The sequence below is a fragment of the Hesperophylax consimilis genome, chromosome 21, assembly GCF_061612785.1.
Source record: "Hesperophylax consimilis isolate HC1 chromosome 21, BYU_Hcon_1.0, whole genome shotgun sequence".
Taxonomy (NCBI): domain Eukaryota; kingdom Metazoa; phylum Arthropoda; class Insecta; order Trichoptera; family Limnephilidae; genus Hesperophylax; species Hesperophylax consimilis.
This window is the reverse complement of record NC_142856.1, coordinates 2,670,750-2,684,982: the sequence shown is the minus strand read 5'-3', so window position 1 is coordinate 2,684,982 and position 14,233 is coordinate 2,670,750. Positions and strand designations below refer to the sequence as shown.

The following is a 14,233-nucleotide window of genomic DNA, read 5'->3' as shown; positions in this document are numbered from 1 at the left end:
GATGACGTCCTCGAGAGTGAGACTCTGGTACAAAAAAATTTAATTGGGCCAGTATCTCATTATTAGATAAGTGACCGTTTATTAGTTGGAAAAAATATTTAAGCAAAGCAATACCTCTACGTGTCTCTAGGGAGTGGTAATTGGTCATGCCTAATATATAAATCGATGGGTAAAGCCAAGGGTAACGTCCATAGAGCCGCGAGAATAAAAACCTTAAAAAATTTTTATGGACTCTTTCAATGCGTAAAGTGTATGTTAATTCATGTGGAGCCCAGATGATCGAGTTTGATTCAAGTACACTTAGGACTAGTGTGTTATATAATAACGTCAGTGTTTTTGTGTTACGAAACGGATATGAGTTTCTAATTACGAAGCCGAGAAGCCTGTATCCTCTGCTTATTAAATCATCGATGTGTTGGTGAAAGGTTAGTTTGCTGTCGTAAATAACTCCTAGATCTTTGATTTGATTTAGGTGTTGGAGATTAATTTCATTGATTGTATATTCAAATACATGCGGTTTCTTTGATCTTGTGCATCTCATGCTTGATATGCAAGGTTAACAGCTGACCATATTAGTAATAAATAAGACAAACGTACAATTGTAATACAGTATCGACTACCATAATACGGGCGTGTGTCTAGTGTGGTAGTCGAAAAGCATGTAAAAACTGTACACATTAATATTTCATGAATAAAGAAAAAAAAAAAAAAAAAAAAAAAGTATATGTTGAAAATTGCTGCCTTCCTTCCAAAAAGTCCTAAAATGTTTTTCTCTTAAAGTTTTGAATTTTCTTAGGGCTTTGGGAATCTCTCTCAGAAAACATAACCGTACGATCGTAAGAATCCAGTACTCTAATATAACTTTTCATAATATATTTTGTCCCAAATGCAAATTCCTATCAAGCCATACTGATCAGGATTAGCACAAACCATACTAGCCACTGACATCAGAAGAGATAGACTTGCCCAACATGAAATCTGGGTATATTTACAACGAGCTGGAGACAAACCACATGACCATATTTTTGGCATTAGGAGGGTTCGAGAATGCTTTGAATAATCTACAACACAGTCATACGTTGAATGCCGGAGAGCACATCTTAAAATAACCAGACCCTGCGTAGAAACGTAAAATTCGCTAAAGTAAGGCAACTAGTTGCATGCAGGATCTGAAGGTTTGATCTTGAACAAATCGCCTAGTTAAAATTACGCTAAAATTGAATGCAGAGGGTAAAATATAACACATTCGTAAAAGTGCTAACTATATGTAAAATTTTGGAAACAAGCCCAATCTTTTGTTTAATCAGTTTGGGACATGTAGTTACGTTATTTACGCAGCCAGCAATTTGATGGCATTGTAGAAAGAGCTAGTAATTCATTAGCAGATTTTATTTTCACGCACTAAATGGCGATATTACAATGCGAGGTGCCTGTATACTGTCAGATTTTTTTTTTTTAAAACACTGACAGCGACACTCCCCCATCTTCTTGCCATTTAGTGTTCCCTCGCCCTTATGGGCAGCTCTGTCCATTCCTTACTCCCAGGATATTAACTTAAATTTGTTATCTCACTACACAAATTAGCTAAAGTATTTATCTTTGCTCACTAACTTCTTCATTTTAAAACTGTTTTTTTTTTTTTAAAACAAGACAAAAATTCCCAGGTTACAAATAACCTGACAATATTTGAAAATCTCTTACTACCACCACAGCAAGCGTAAAATGTTGCTTGTGTTGTAATGGAGGACTTAGCCAACCGAGGAGTTGAATGCTTCGCCTAGGTGGGACCCAAATGCGATGGCCACTCAGCCACCGACCGGTCATTGATTCTTTCCTTTTTCCATAGCCAGAACATGCTTGGTTTTGCTACATATATATAAAAAGGGTTAATTTTTAACTTTTAAAAGTTAATGAAAAACACATGTATGTATATTTTTACCCTTATATTATTAAAATAGAATGTACAGTGTCAGGTGAAGTACATGAGCTGATTTCAAACACAATTTCCTGCCCGCTACCGCAAGATAGTGGTAAAACAGACAGAAAACTGTGCGCCAAATCAGCGATGGTAAAAAAGTCATCAACGTCAAACATCCCAAAGAGAAGTTTAACGGTAAGACTTCTGGTAGCGAGCGCGGGCTCCCGGACCTCCGAACTTCTTGGGTTCGCATCTCCTGGGGTCAGCTACCAGCAGAGTCCTGTCGTACTGGATGAAGATATCCCTGATTTCATTCTTGGAGGCTTCGTCCACGTCTGCAATGGGAAAGAATGTGATTTAAGACATGTTTTTAAGTGCAGAAATCGTTTATAGGGATTGTTTTACATCAGATTTAAAAGGTTTGCATATCACATCCCAGCTGGATGCTCATATTCGGGATAAATGGAATCATCATGAACAGAATCGGAAAGTAGTCAATTAATTACATTTAAGACAGATATGTCTTTAGATTTATGGAAGACGAAAAAAAAATGCTTGTCTATATTGACATGTTCACGATAGTATTGCGCACGCCTCCCTTAATCCTTGAAATCCTCCCACGATCTTGTACTCCTTAGTGCCGGGGGTAAAATGTCAATCGCCTTTCAATTACTTTTTTCGAAATTCCAACGTAGTTTCCTTAGGAGAGCTACTACTTATATTCATGAAATGTTTTAATTTCTTTCTAATGTTATAAAAAATAATGAAGACAGTAAAAATATTCCCGAATGTTATTATATGTTAGCTAAACAAGCGTTCTTTCACAATAAAAATAAAGTCATAATGCTTTCCTGCAAATGAATACAGTACATGACTTGAATTATCAGAATGATGACATCATTTTTCAATGTGCCTTTTCATAGATAAAATAAATATATTTGCAAATGACCAAATGACAAGCTAGAATAATATCAACATATATTATTATTTCTGTGCTAACCGAATACATAGTCTATTTTATGCTAGCATTTAAGGCGATGCACTACGTAGTAATGCAAAATCATGTGTTTTTATTTTGAAAATTTGGTCGCCTACAAATGTTTCAGATGCTTTAATTAAATACTGCGAGTAGAATACATCATGGCCTCTAAAATAATCGAGTATTTTTTATATATTAAGCCCAGCAAAAATAATGTATAAGGCCTATGAAAACTGCTGTAAAGTTCAAAATCTCCTACTTACGAACCCATTTTCGGTTATGGTTTTATTGTATTATGTGGCAAATTACGTTATTTATAAAATGAGCGAAAAACGTTTAAATATTTGTGCCTGAACATCCACAAAATAAAATGAAAGGCACTTTTTTGCCATGTTTTTTTCTTGCATAAATCAAAACAGGTGGATGGTGTTAAGCGGAAATTTAAGCCTTATCGCCATCTACGTAAGGTGTGTTATTGATAGCGGCTCGATTCAAAATATTACACGACGTAGTGCATCGCCTTAAGGTTCAAAATACCATCAAATCGAGGCAAGTGCGGTGAGCTATTAGCAAATAGACGGATTCACCAGCACACTACAAATACCAACATCAGAAATTCACAGTGGATTTCTCGCGACACTACAGGTTAACCTAACTCAAAAGCGTTCATCTTCTTTTTTTGTCATCCATTTGGTCGATCTATCTGCTGGGTTAGGTAAGGTTAAGAGTCACGCATAATGCCATTGTGAGCATGTCATAAATTGTATTTAACATCGGCATAACTTTCAAGTTCCGATTCATGAATAAATGTTGTAACAGCTGTCACAATTTATTACAGCTTACATTAAAATGTTTTTTTCCAATAAATCGATATCTAATAGTGTTTGTTTTTTATGGATCAAGGAAAGGGTGGACTTACACTTCTGGTAGTACGCAACAAGGGCCTTGGAGATGGACTGTCTGATGGCGTAAACCTGGGACACGTGTCCTCCACCGTTCACTCGAACTCTGATGTCTACGTTGGCAAACTTCTCCTGGAAATTGACAATAAACCGTTAGAAATTATTCCATATTAAATGGAAATTAGTTTTCAGGGATAGTTTTACATCAGATTTAAAAGGTTTGCATATCACATCCCATCTGGATGCTCATATTCGGGATAAATGGAATCATCATGAACTAAATTGGTTACTAAAAACACATTTAATTTTTTAAATTATTATATACTTGTCGCTTCAATAACTTACAAATCCAAAATGCATTCTCATAACAATAATAATGTTATTTTGACAGTTGCATTAATTGAGTTAAAGAACAACATCTATAGTTATTGGTAATAGCGATAAAATAGATGGAAACACAAAATTGTATGTAAACTTAAGAGCTAAACATCGAGAAGAATTGAATTAACAAGTCACGTTATTTACCTTTCCCAACAGCAGAAGGGGTTCCTGCAGTTTGTATTGCAGGAGTTTGGGCTCAATCATGTCCAGGGGACGGCCATTAACCCTGAGGTTTCCATTTCCGCGCTTGCAGTAGGCTACTGCGGTGGCGGTTTTCTGGAATAACAGACAAGGTTTTAGAAAAATCACAATTAAATTACAAAACTTGGGTTGTTTGTTAACCGTAACTCTGAAAAGCAGGAAAGATATAATGCACACGGTGGAGAAGCGCTCAGTGTATTACTATCTAATTATTATATGCACTAATGATAAATTAAAATGCGAGACTACACCTATGATTTTTAAACGATTTTAATCTTCCGTTCATAATACACCATTCATGTATCCTTCTAAGTGAATTGAGATGTCTTTTAACTATATTATTACAAACGAAGAAGATCATAACGGTTTAGCACAAATCATTTCTCTTTTTTGTTCTTATTATTAGTGTGGAAGCGTTTCACAAGACCGAAATACGCGTATTGAACGCTTCACATTTACCAATTCTAAAATTGAAACATGTTTGTCAAGGTAGATGAGATTTCACACAAATTTCTCCCAACCAGGTTAAAATTTAAACTGTCAAAAAAATGCTTTCAAATGTCAGCAGCATCGTCCATGTTTCAATGAAATAAAAATGGCTAAGGAACCGCACATTCGCAATTAACACTTTTTCGTTCATTGTAGATAGAAAGAACGGACACTTGACGCCTCAAGATGTTTTATAAATTCACTCACAAGCACAACCACGTGGATACATTGTTACTTTTGAGATTCTCACCTTTTTGCCGAAGACCTGGACGGCCTGCACTGGCTCACGCTTGGGCTAAAAAAATATAAATATTTAGTACACGATTAAATTAAAATATAACTATTTATAATGGAAATATCGTCAAAAAAATTAACAGCGGCGAGCTAACCTTAACCGCTGGAGCCGACATCTTGTTTCAGAAGGAAATAGAGACAAAAGGAAAGAGAAAACGTGCCACTTCTATTTTCATAGACAAAAATACCATAAAGCTATCGCGTGAATTTATAGGTAGGTACTTTTGTTGTTTTATTTTGTCATAGATACATATATTATATTATAGTAAATTACAAAAATTCTCAAAGAGAAACCAGAATTCGTAAAATCGACCCTTGGTTCCTAGAAAGTAAATAAAATGCCAAGCTGCCAAATAAAATATTTATAAAAATCGAATGGTTACAATAATACTGATTGTAATAATTAGAGTAAAATACCTTAGTTTCAATACCATCTCATTGTATATATATTTAATATATAAAACCCATCGGTTTTGATTCCACCTTAACTTTTATCAAAATCATAAAGAACATACTGATAGTACTATTAGGAATTTTAAATAGTTTTTATGTATCAAATGTACAACAAATATATTCTAAAAATACACTATTGAAACTATTTTAAAGTACGAAACCCTTTACTATACCGCGTATTCATCACACTAGATCGAATCACAATGACATAAAAAATTCAATGTTAAAAAACCGTATTTGTACAAAAAAACTACATTTATTTTGCGACAAAACTCCACAACATCCTTTACCCAGATATGAAGCGAATAGAAAAGTTTAATGATTACAAATCAAAAATAAAATTCTACTTTAGTCTTTTCCTAGTGAGGAGGACTAAGAAATACAATTACAGTGCATAAAATCTATTTAAATTGTCAATATAATAGTAACAAAAGTTACATAAAAACATATTGAACTATTTGAAGAGTAATGTATTTACAGTTTATTATCAGTTGTTGTTTTTATTTTGTAATATCCCAAATCTTCATCAAATTTTAGTTAGGTTAAATTAATAAAATGTTTTTCAGTTTAATTCGGTTTTTAAAATGACTCCATAAATATTGTTATTTTTGGGTCGGATTATCATGTTATTTTAAAAATAATAATACAAGAAGGGTTGTTAACCTAAAAACAAAAATGTAATAATTATTTAAACAAAAAACGACTGCACAAAAAACCAAAAAAGGTTGTATTACATTTCTCTGCGAAAATAAAAATACGATTGTTATTTATTGAGACATTACGAGGTCAGTCGAAAATCCCCACTCGATTCCGTAAAGCAGTAAACTTTGTAAATAAAAAATATTTTTTCATTAATATTTCACCATGAATTTGTGAATAAGTACTTTAATGAAAACTAATATTATTACTACAATAATTACACTTCCGAAAAAAAAATAAAACTATAAATAGAGGAAAATCACAATTTTAAGTATAGCACCATCTATTGTCAACTATTAGCAAGAATTTCTGGATCAGTTTGGATTGGTTTATTTATGGTTTGGATCATCGAATAATAATGGATTGAAGCTTGGATATAAACAATATTATTTTTATTCGAAAAAATAATTCAAATATCGCGAAAATAAAATTAAATCTTTAATATTTTAAGACCCATTATTTAATTACAGGAAACGTTATTATTATTATTGTGTATTATAAAATAATTATTAACCAAATTTATTGTATTGTAGATTTAGGTGTGCGTCTCCAATAGCCGAACACAGCCGAAGAACGTTCGGAAATTTCCGTAATTGCTATTAAAATTCCAACCAATAGGAGAAGAGAAAATTGCCGCCTTATCACCTGGCATTTCAATATGATTTGTACCGCGAAGAAGTCAGTATTGGTTTGGGATTCCTCGCGAACTAATACAAAATCAGTTATGCAAAGCGCGTTCGTCGGCATTTTGTGGGAAAATTGTTGTGTTCAGTGATTTACGTTTAAGTTTCTCGGAAAACTGAATTTATTGTGCAATCGACAACATTATAATTTTGTGCGCAGTGTCATTGAAAAACGTGAGTTTTGTTTTTTGTGATATTATTGTTTAGAATTAGGTATGTTGACATTTTTGGTTCAAAGTGTGCATGTTTTGCTTAAATACTGACGCATTATTTTTTCATTTATTATATTTATACGCTGTGAATATTAATTATCTATGTATGTGTATTATTTTTTCAAAGGAAAATGTTGATTGTTGTACTTTTTTGCTACATTTTGTAAAACATTGCTTTTCGTATTTTTTTGGGTTGTCATTGTTATATCATTTGTTAGAAAAATCCAAAAATGTAATAATGACATGATAATTTCTTGTAAACAATAATTAGACCAACTATAACATATTTTGATGTGAATATCGGACAAGAGTCCCAATTGCCGAAACCAATGGGACTATGGTACCCCCAATTGGAGAATCTTTTGGGGCTGGAGGTAGCAGGGAGGGGGAAAAAAGAATTTTGGGAAACACCTGGCTATCCAGATGTAGTCACCAAATACGGCTAAAGCCATTCAAGCAACGTTTCGATTTCGATCACAAGGGCGATACATAGAGTTCATAGACAAGGTATCTACCACTAAAATAATGTAATATTTTTTCAACAAATAATGTTATATTTTTTCAAAGAATAATGTTATATTTTTCCAACAGATAATGTTATATTTTTTCAACAGATAATGTTATATTTTTTCAACAAATAATGTTATATTTTTTCAACAAATAATGTAATATCTTTTTAACAGAAAAAGTTATATTTTTCAACAAATAATGTAATATTTTTTCAACAAATAATGTTATATTTTTTCAACAAATAATGTAATATCTTTTCAACAGAAAAAGTTATATTTTTTCAACAAATAATGTTATATTTTTTCAATAGATAATGTTATATTTTTTCAACAAATACACCCTTTGCTTAATTGAATTGGATTCGTTAGGAATTAGTTTATGTTAGCATAGCACCATAATATTTTTTTTGAAATGAAAATCTCTCAATAACGATAGGAATATTTTTTAAATTCAATGTTGTTTTATTATTATTATTAATATCTATTAGGTATAGCAAGTTCAAATACGTGCTACGTATTTTATTACGTTTCCTACCACAGCAAAAACGCCAACTTATTTCCTGAATAAAAATTAGTAAAAAATACATCAAAAGTCATTCGAGCGGAGAGAATGAATTTCAAGCATCCGTGTGGATGATTCGCAATAAAATATGAAATAATATTACAGGAAGGTACCACGAAACTTGAATCTAAGAAATGTCTCGATTAATTTGTTGGTCAGGTGTTCGTCAAGTTCATTCTGAATTCCTTGTAAATCGATGACAACATTTCTGCTTACGATTTGCTGGTAGTGTTTATTACTGTTTATTTATTAATCTCGCAACGTGGTGTGCTCTAATGTTCGAACTTATGCATATTTAATATTTTTACAGTAGAATAACTTATTGAGTAAAACATCAAATTGTAATATTTAATCAATGAAGATAAAAAATATGCACTAAGAAAATGAAGCTAATTTTGGTAGCTCTCTATCGAAATATGATTCAGTTAAAAACGTCGGAGTTGAAATGGTTGAATTAGCTCAGTGGTCTGGGCACTACCTCGGCAAGGCAGAGGTTCTGAGTTCAATTCCAGAAGCAACTAAATCTTTTTTTCTTTCACAATTTTCGTTGGAAAGTCGTTAATATTAAAAAAATAATCGGTAACGTCTTCAATGATTCAAGTAATATACATATTTATTTATTGTTTCCACCTAGGCGACGTGGGTTCAATTCCTCGGCTGGTTTAAGTCCTCCATCATTGCACAAGCAACATATTTTCATTTATTTTTAGGTTATTCGTGTAACTGAGGAATGTTTGTTTCTAATTGTTTAACTATTAACAATTCAGTACAAAATGTTAACATGTGTATAATTTATGGTAATTATCACTATTCAAAGATGCTAAATCTTCTATGTATATAAATTAAAATGTAAATGTTCGTTTGTTCAAAATCTTAAATTTCAGAAATTTCTTCACCGATTGCTTTGAAATTTTGACACAACGTTGAATTCGAATACGTGTCTGTTTTTATATACCTATATTATATAGATGTAACCTGTGACAGGTTATAATTTACACGCGCTATTGAGTCACAGCAACGCGTGGCGGGGTAAAAATTGTATAAAGGGTATCCGGGGGTAAACTGCACTAACTTCGGAAGGTGTTTCTACATGATGGTAAAAGTAAAAAAGATAAATAACTTTTTGTCACCTGTGAGAGGTAAAAACATGCTTTTTTCAAAAACAGCGTAATCTGTTGAACAAACATGACTTTTTTTTAAAAAAAATCGCCATCTGTTGGACATAAAAGCAACACGCACTATTGTTTTTTTCTATCCGCACAGACAGGCTGAGCCACAGCAACGCGTGGCGGGGCACAGTTAGTTAATAATAAAGGAAAACTTAACAGTCATAGTATTCAAAGAAACAGAGGAAGAGAGACAAAGAGAGAAAGAGAAGAAAAAACATTATTACTAAAGTTTTTATTGCTAATTAAATTACACACCACTATTCTCCGTGACGTGTTCGTTTAATATAAGTAAATGAATGTTTTTTTATTTGTACCCTATAGACCCAAAAAAGTTTGTTATTATTAGTGTCATATATGAGTGTTTAGATGGTAGGAAAAGTTGGGGATGACTGAGGAAGACTTAACGCAGTATCTTTGTACTGAAATGAGATACGGCGTCGAATTAAAGACGATATAATGTAAATTTTTTAATAGTAACGATATGGATTTCACAATACTATATGAAGTGAATGGCAGAAAAAGCCGGGGACGCCTGAGGAAGACACAGCATGATGAAATGAATCAACTATTCACAACCACGAGTAACGCTGGGTACACCTCAGCTAGTGTGGTAAATATGTCTTTTTTAAATAAATATGTCAGGCTATTTATAAAGATGTCTATATCGCCACATTCGATTATTCGATACTGTTATTATAACTCGAGATGAATTGATAATATGCGAGCACATTGCATAAAATGTGTGGACGTATATCTGTCTATATCGTTACATTATTTATTTACTTTCAACGGTATAAATATACCATACACCATAATTCATGTCACAGAATAACAATTTTAACTGTGGCATTTGATCATAAAATTACTACAGAAAGTATAAAATTAATACTAGAAGGAGATACAAGTACATACAAAATATTATCAACAAGTATGAGTAGATTTACGTTATATTAGTAATGATTTAGAAGATATGATGGTATAGCCTTCTTTACCTAGTTTCTGTGCAGTTAAACAGATCCGCTATATCTGCGTACCTATTACTAACTTCACGTAATCTACGTACAAGCGAGTGTTTGAAATGCTCAGTCTGTTAATTATTACAATTAAACAGGGTTTCATAATGCTATTGAACAATTGGCACATTCTAAATAGTGGATTACGGAAGGTAATAATATTATTTATTGTTATTAAATAATTGAAATGTTTGATGACTCCTCATATAGCGTGTGTTGTAATTTTTAATGTGAATATTTCTATACAAAAATATAAATTATATTTGGTTCTATTTTCCGATGTCTTTTTAAAAAGTTGACTGGATGCAATGTAAATGAGATTCCTGAGGCGTATTTGTTGAAAACCACCTAAACCAAGACCGTATGTGTATGGTGTCAAGATGAAATTACACAGACGTTAATTTCAATAAATTAATATTACACTGGCAAAATTACACAGTGACCGGGTATTGGTACACACATCAATATTACATAGGTAGATTCTACCTATGTAATATTGATGTGTGTACCAATATTAATATTATACTGGCAGAACTACACGCATCAATATTACATTAATCGAATTACACGTATTAATATTACACTAGCAGAATTACACGTATCAATATTATGCTGGCAGAATTACACGTATCAATATTATACCGGCAGAATTACAGGTATTAATGATTGATTGGTAGAATTAAACGTATCAATGATTCATTGGTAGAATTACAATATTATTATAAAATTTTATAAGAAATTTTTCAAGTTTACCAAAATTGGAAAAGTAAATTTTTTCTTTTGAAATTCCTGTGATTTTTCACGGTTCTTTGCTGTTTTAACATTTTTAAAATTTGTTTATTGTACTATAACGAATATAGATACATAAATATTTAACAATATTACATTTTAGATCTTCATTTGTTATATTTACCTTATCAGAAAAGAGAAGTTCTTGTGTCTGATACCTCTTGTGTCTTACCTTCGTCTCAACATGATTATAACAATGCATTACTACGAGTACATTTAATCACTATTACAACGTATCGAACTAGGAAACATCTTTGTTCGTTTTGCATTGCCTAGGAAGTGATAAAATTAATTTCACTGACAGCTTGAGCAAGGTAACGATAATGATTAATTTAAATTCACATTCCTATATAGGTACCCACCTGTCGTTTGAAAATGATAACTTTACACGCTATAAAATACGTAATTTTATTTATTTATTCATTTGATATTATAGAAACAAACAATACATTCGTTACAGTGATAAAACAATTTACAGATGTGGTATGTTAATTCGGTAAATACCGGGTGGGGTGTGTGGCGTATAGGCGTGCGTGTGTGTGTGTGAGAGTATGTGTATATGTATGCGCATTGAACAGCTTATTATATCATTGACATGATGCTACTTTTAAATTTCGGCAGCGAATCCGAAAAATGTCGATGTTAGTGTTTAGACAAATATTATTGTTCTACGACTTCATTATTACAAATATTATTGTTCCTTTTTGTATTCGCCTGTCAAAATATTTTCAATAGAGTTTCTTCATAATTGATGGTAATATGCATATTACATTAGCTCCACACAGGAGACCCTGAGGAAAATAATTCTTCTCATCTTTGAGGATGCTGTTGGAGAGTCTTTTTAGGAAAGGAAGGGGAGGAAGTTCTGGGATGGTAAAAGGTATGAGGGGTGAGTAGGAATCTGGGGTTCAGTATGTCCAGGAGTAACGAACGTATGAATCCATCCCTCCCATTGCAGTGCAAGGCGATGTTCTGAGTCCTGTTGGAGAGGTCAAAGGGTCTCCCCCAACCAGTCTCTCTGATCTGGCCTGCCATGCAGTTGGTGGACTGACGCATCCATCTCCCCATGAACCAGGGCACCCCTGCTAAGTCATCAAACGAAGCAAACTACTCGGGGGTGACCCTATGGCAGAGGTGTTGTTTATCCAATAAATGGTTCTCAACGGTACCCATACCCGCCTCCCAAATTTAGACAGCATACGTTAACTTTTTGTTGTTGTTTTTTTTGTGATTATCGCAGTCACGGGTCATATTTGTCCCGGGCTCGTTTCTCCCACTCGTTCTTAAGTTCAACAGCTCGGCAATGGAACTATTTGCCGGCCTCTGTGTATCCTCCGTCCTACAACATGGGTATTTTTAAGACCCCCGACATAGCATTCCCAAAGATGACAAAGACCCCGAGGGAAATTATTTTATTACAAATGAATTGACAGATGTCCTAAAACAACTGTTAGTGAAACACGAATGTGTTATGAGAATGTCGGAACACGTGTTCATAAAAATTATAATATTTTCGCATTTTGACGTTATATTTATATTTATTATATTGCGCAGCTGCAAGAACACGGGTTCCGATATATTCTAAATTTACTGATATTTTGTTGGCGTGTATGAAATGGCGTAACAAATCAGAAGTAATCATTTTACTCCGTGTGAGAGACTGAAGGGAATGGAAAGACGAAGGATATGGGAAGAGGAAGGTTGGAAATTTCCTGGATATTTAGATCTAGTCACCAAATGTGGCTAAAGCCATTTCAAACAACTTTTCAATTCTGAATGGTGGTCTTTCACCAGGATGATACTGAGAGTAGCTACCAAGATGTACCTAAGCAAGTATTAGATAGTCTCTAATATTCAGTATTTCAGTACTCTATCAACAAAAACGATATTAATTTATTTGCCTTAGGCAAGTGGATTCCTATAAACTCGTTTATTTTTTTGAACAAGATGACGTTACGTTAATAACATAATAAAATATTGCATATCACTAGGAGGCAATCAAAACTAGCAAAACCTCAGTTAGCGTAAATATTTATTTTATTATAATGCATCAACAGAAGACGAAGCTTAATGCTAAATCACTATTTTGATTAATCTTTATAACGAATTGGTGTACATTATGAATACAAAAAAATATGCTTTAGATAAATTGAAGGTTTTCCCATCGTTTCGCTTGAGTATAATACAAATAAAGAATAAATTACTCAATAAAAAATATAAATGTGAACTAAATTTTTTTTTTCAATCAAAATGTATGAACGCGTAAAGGAATCAACTTTAAAAAATGCAGTATTATAGCTAATTATTTGTGACAGTTTCATTTGATTAACTTTTTTGCTTTCTTATAAAATTATTTACAAAATAAATAAAAACCAGATTTGTGCTTGAAATCGAACGTTTCTAGACTCCGTTTGTCAAGCAATTTTAATGCCTATTACCTACAATATAAGGTATACCAAGAATATACACATTTTTGGCTTGTAGCTTCCTCTTAACTTTGCAGGCGGTCAAAGAGGGAACTAACAAAGGTTCGGATTATTTTTAAACCATAGAACTATAATTAGAGGTGCTACTGCGGAGTAATATCTCATCGAAACTTGCTCCACTATTAGAAGGCGATAAGCGTTGCGCGTAATCCGGAATCGGTAGTTTTAGTTAGAGCATTGGGAGAGTTGGAGGTCAGTTGGACGTCAAAAAGCGGAACCTATTTTTCGCTTCATGTCTCATCTAAATACAGGGTTTTCCAATGAGAGGTGTTATTTTGAATATCCCGTTATTTCGGTGGATGTTACTTTTGAAGCTGTCATTTTTTGCCACTTGACAAGTAAAAACTACGCCATTAATAAAAATGGAACGATACACGCTTCAACAACGCATTGAAATTATTAAAATTCACTTGAGTGAATCAAATGCAAATCATCTTGAGTGATGAGGTCCATTTCCACCTCGGTGGCTTCGTCAACAAGCAAAATTGTCGCAT

General features: G+C 32.9%; 2 protein-coding genes across 2 annotated transcripts in view; one reads left to right on the top strand and one right to left on the bottom strand.

The window, feature by feature from the left end:
* Nucleotides 1–1,928: 1,928 nt before the first annotated feature.
* On the bottom strand, nucleotides 1,929–5,360 carry RpS16 (ribosomal protein S16). Its single transcript, XM_089644686.1, has 5 exons — nucleotides 5,260–5,360; nucleotides 5,121–5,165; nucleotides 4,325–4,456; nucleotides 3,817–3,931; nucleotides 1,929–2,253 (listed from the first exon to the last, which is right to left on the bottom strand). The coding sequence occupies exons 1-5, from the start codon at nucleotides 5,278–5,280 to the stop codon at nucleotides 2,108–2,110; spliced, it is 459 nt and encodes a 152-aa protein (XP_089500812.1). The 5' UTR covers nucleotides 5,281–5,360; the 3' UTR covers nucleotides 1,929–2,107.
* A 1,629-nt stretch (nucleotides 5,361–6,989) lies between these two features.
* Nucleotides 6,990–14,233, top strand: part of insc (spindle orientation adaptor protein inscuteable) — an 85,210-nt gene continuing 77,966 nt past the window's right edge. Inside the window, exon 1 of the mRNA XM_089644751.1 lies at nucleotides 6,990–7,173. The gene's annotated coding sequence lies outside the window, so the exon portion shown is untranslated. The remainder of the gene's footprint in view (nucleotides 7,174–14,233) is intronic.

Excerpts from the sequence above, each read along its gene's own strand:
- RpS16 (XM_089644686.1), bottom strand. The coding sequence starts at position 5,280 with ATGTCGGCTCCAGCGGTTAAG. Across the intron at positions 4,457-5,120 it reads TCCAGGTCTTCGGCAAAAAG|AAAACCGCCACCGCAGTAGC; the intron begins GTGAGAATCTCA and ends CTGTTATTCCAG. Across the intron at positions 2,254-3,816 it reads TGTTGCGTACTACCAGAAGT|ACGTGGACGAAGCCTCCAAG; the intron begins GTAAGTCCACCC and ends TTCCCATTGCAG.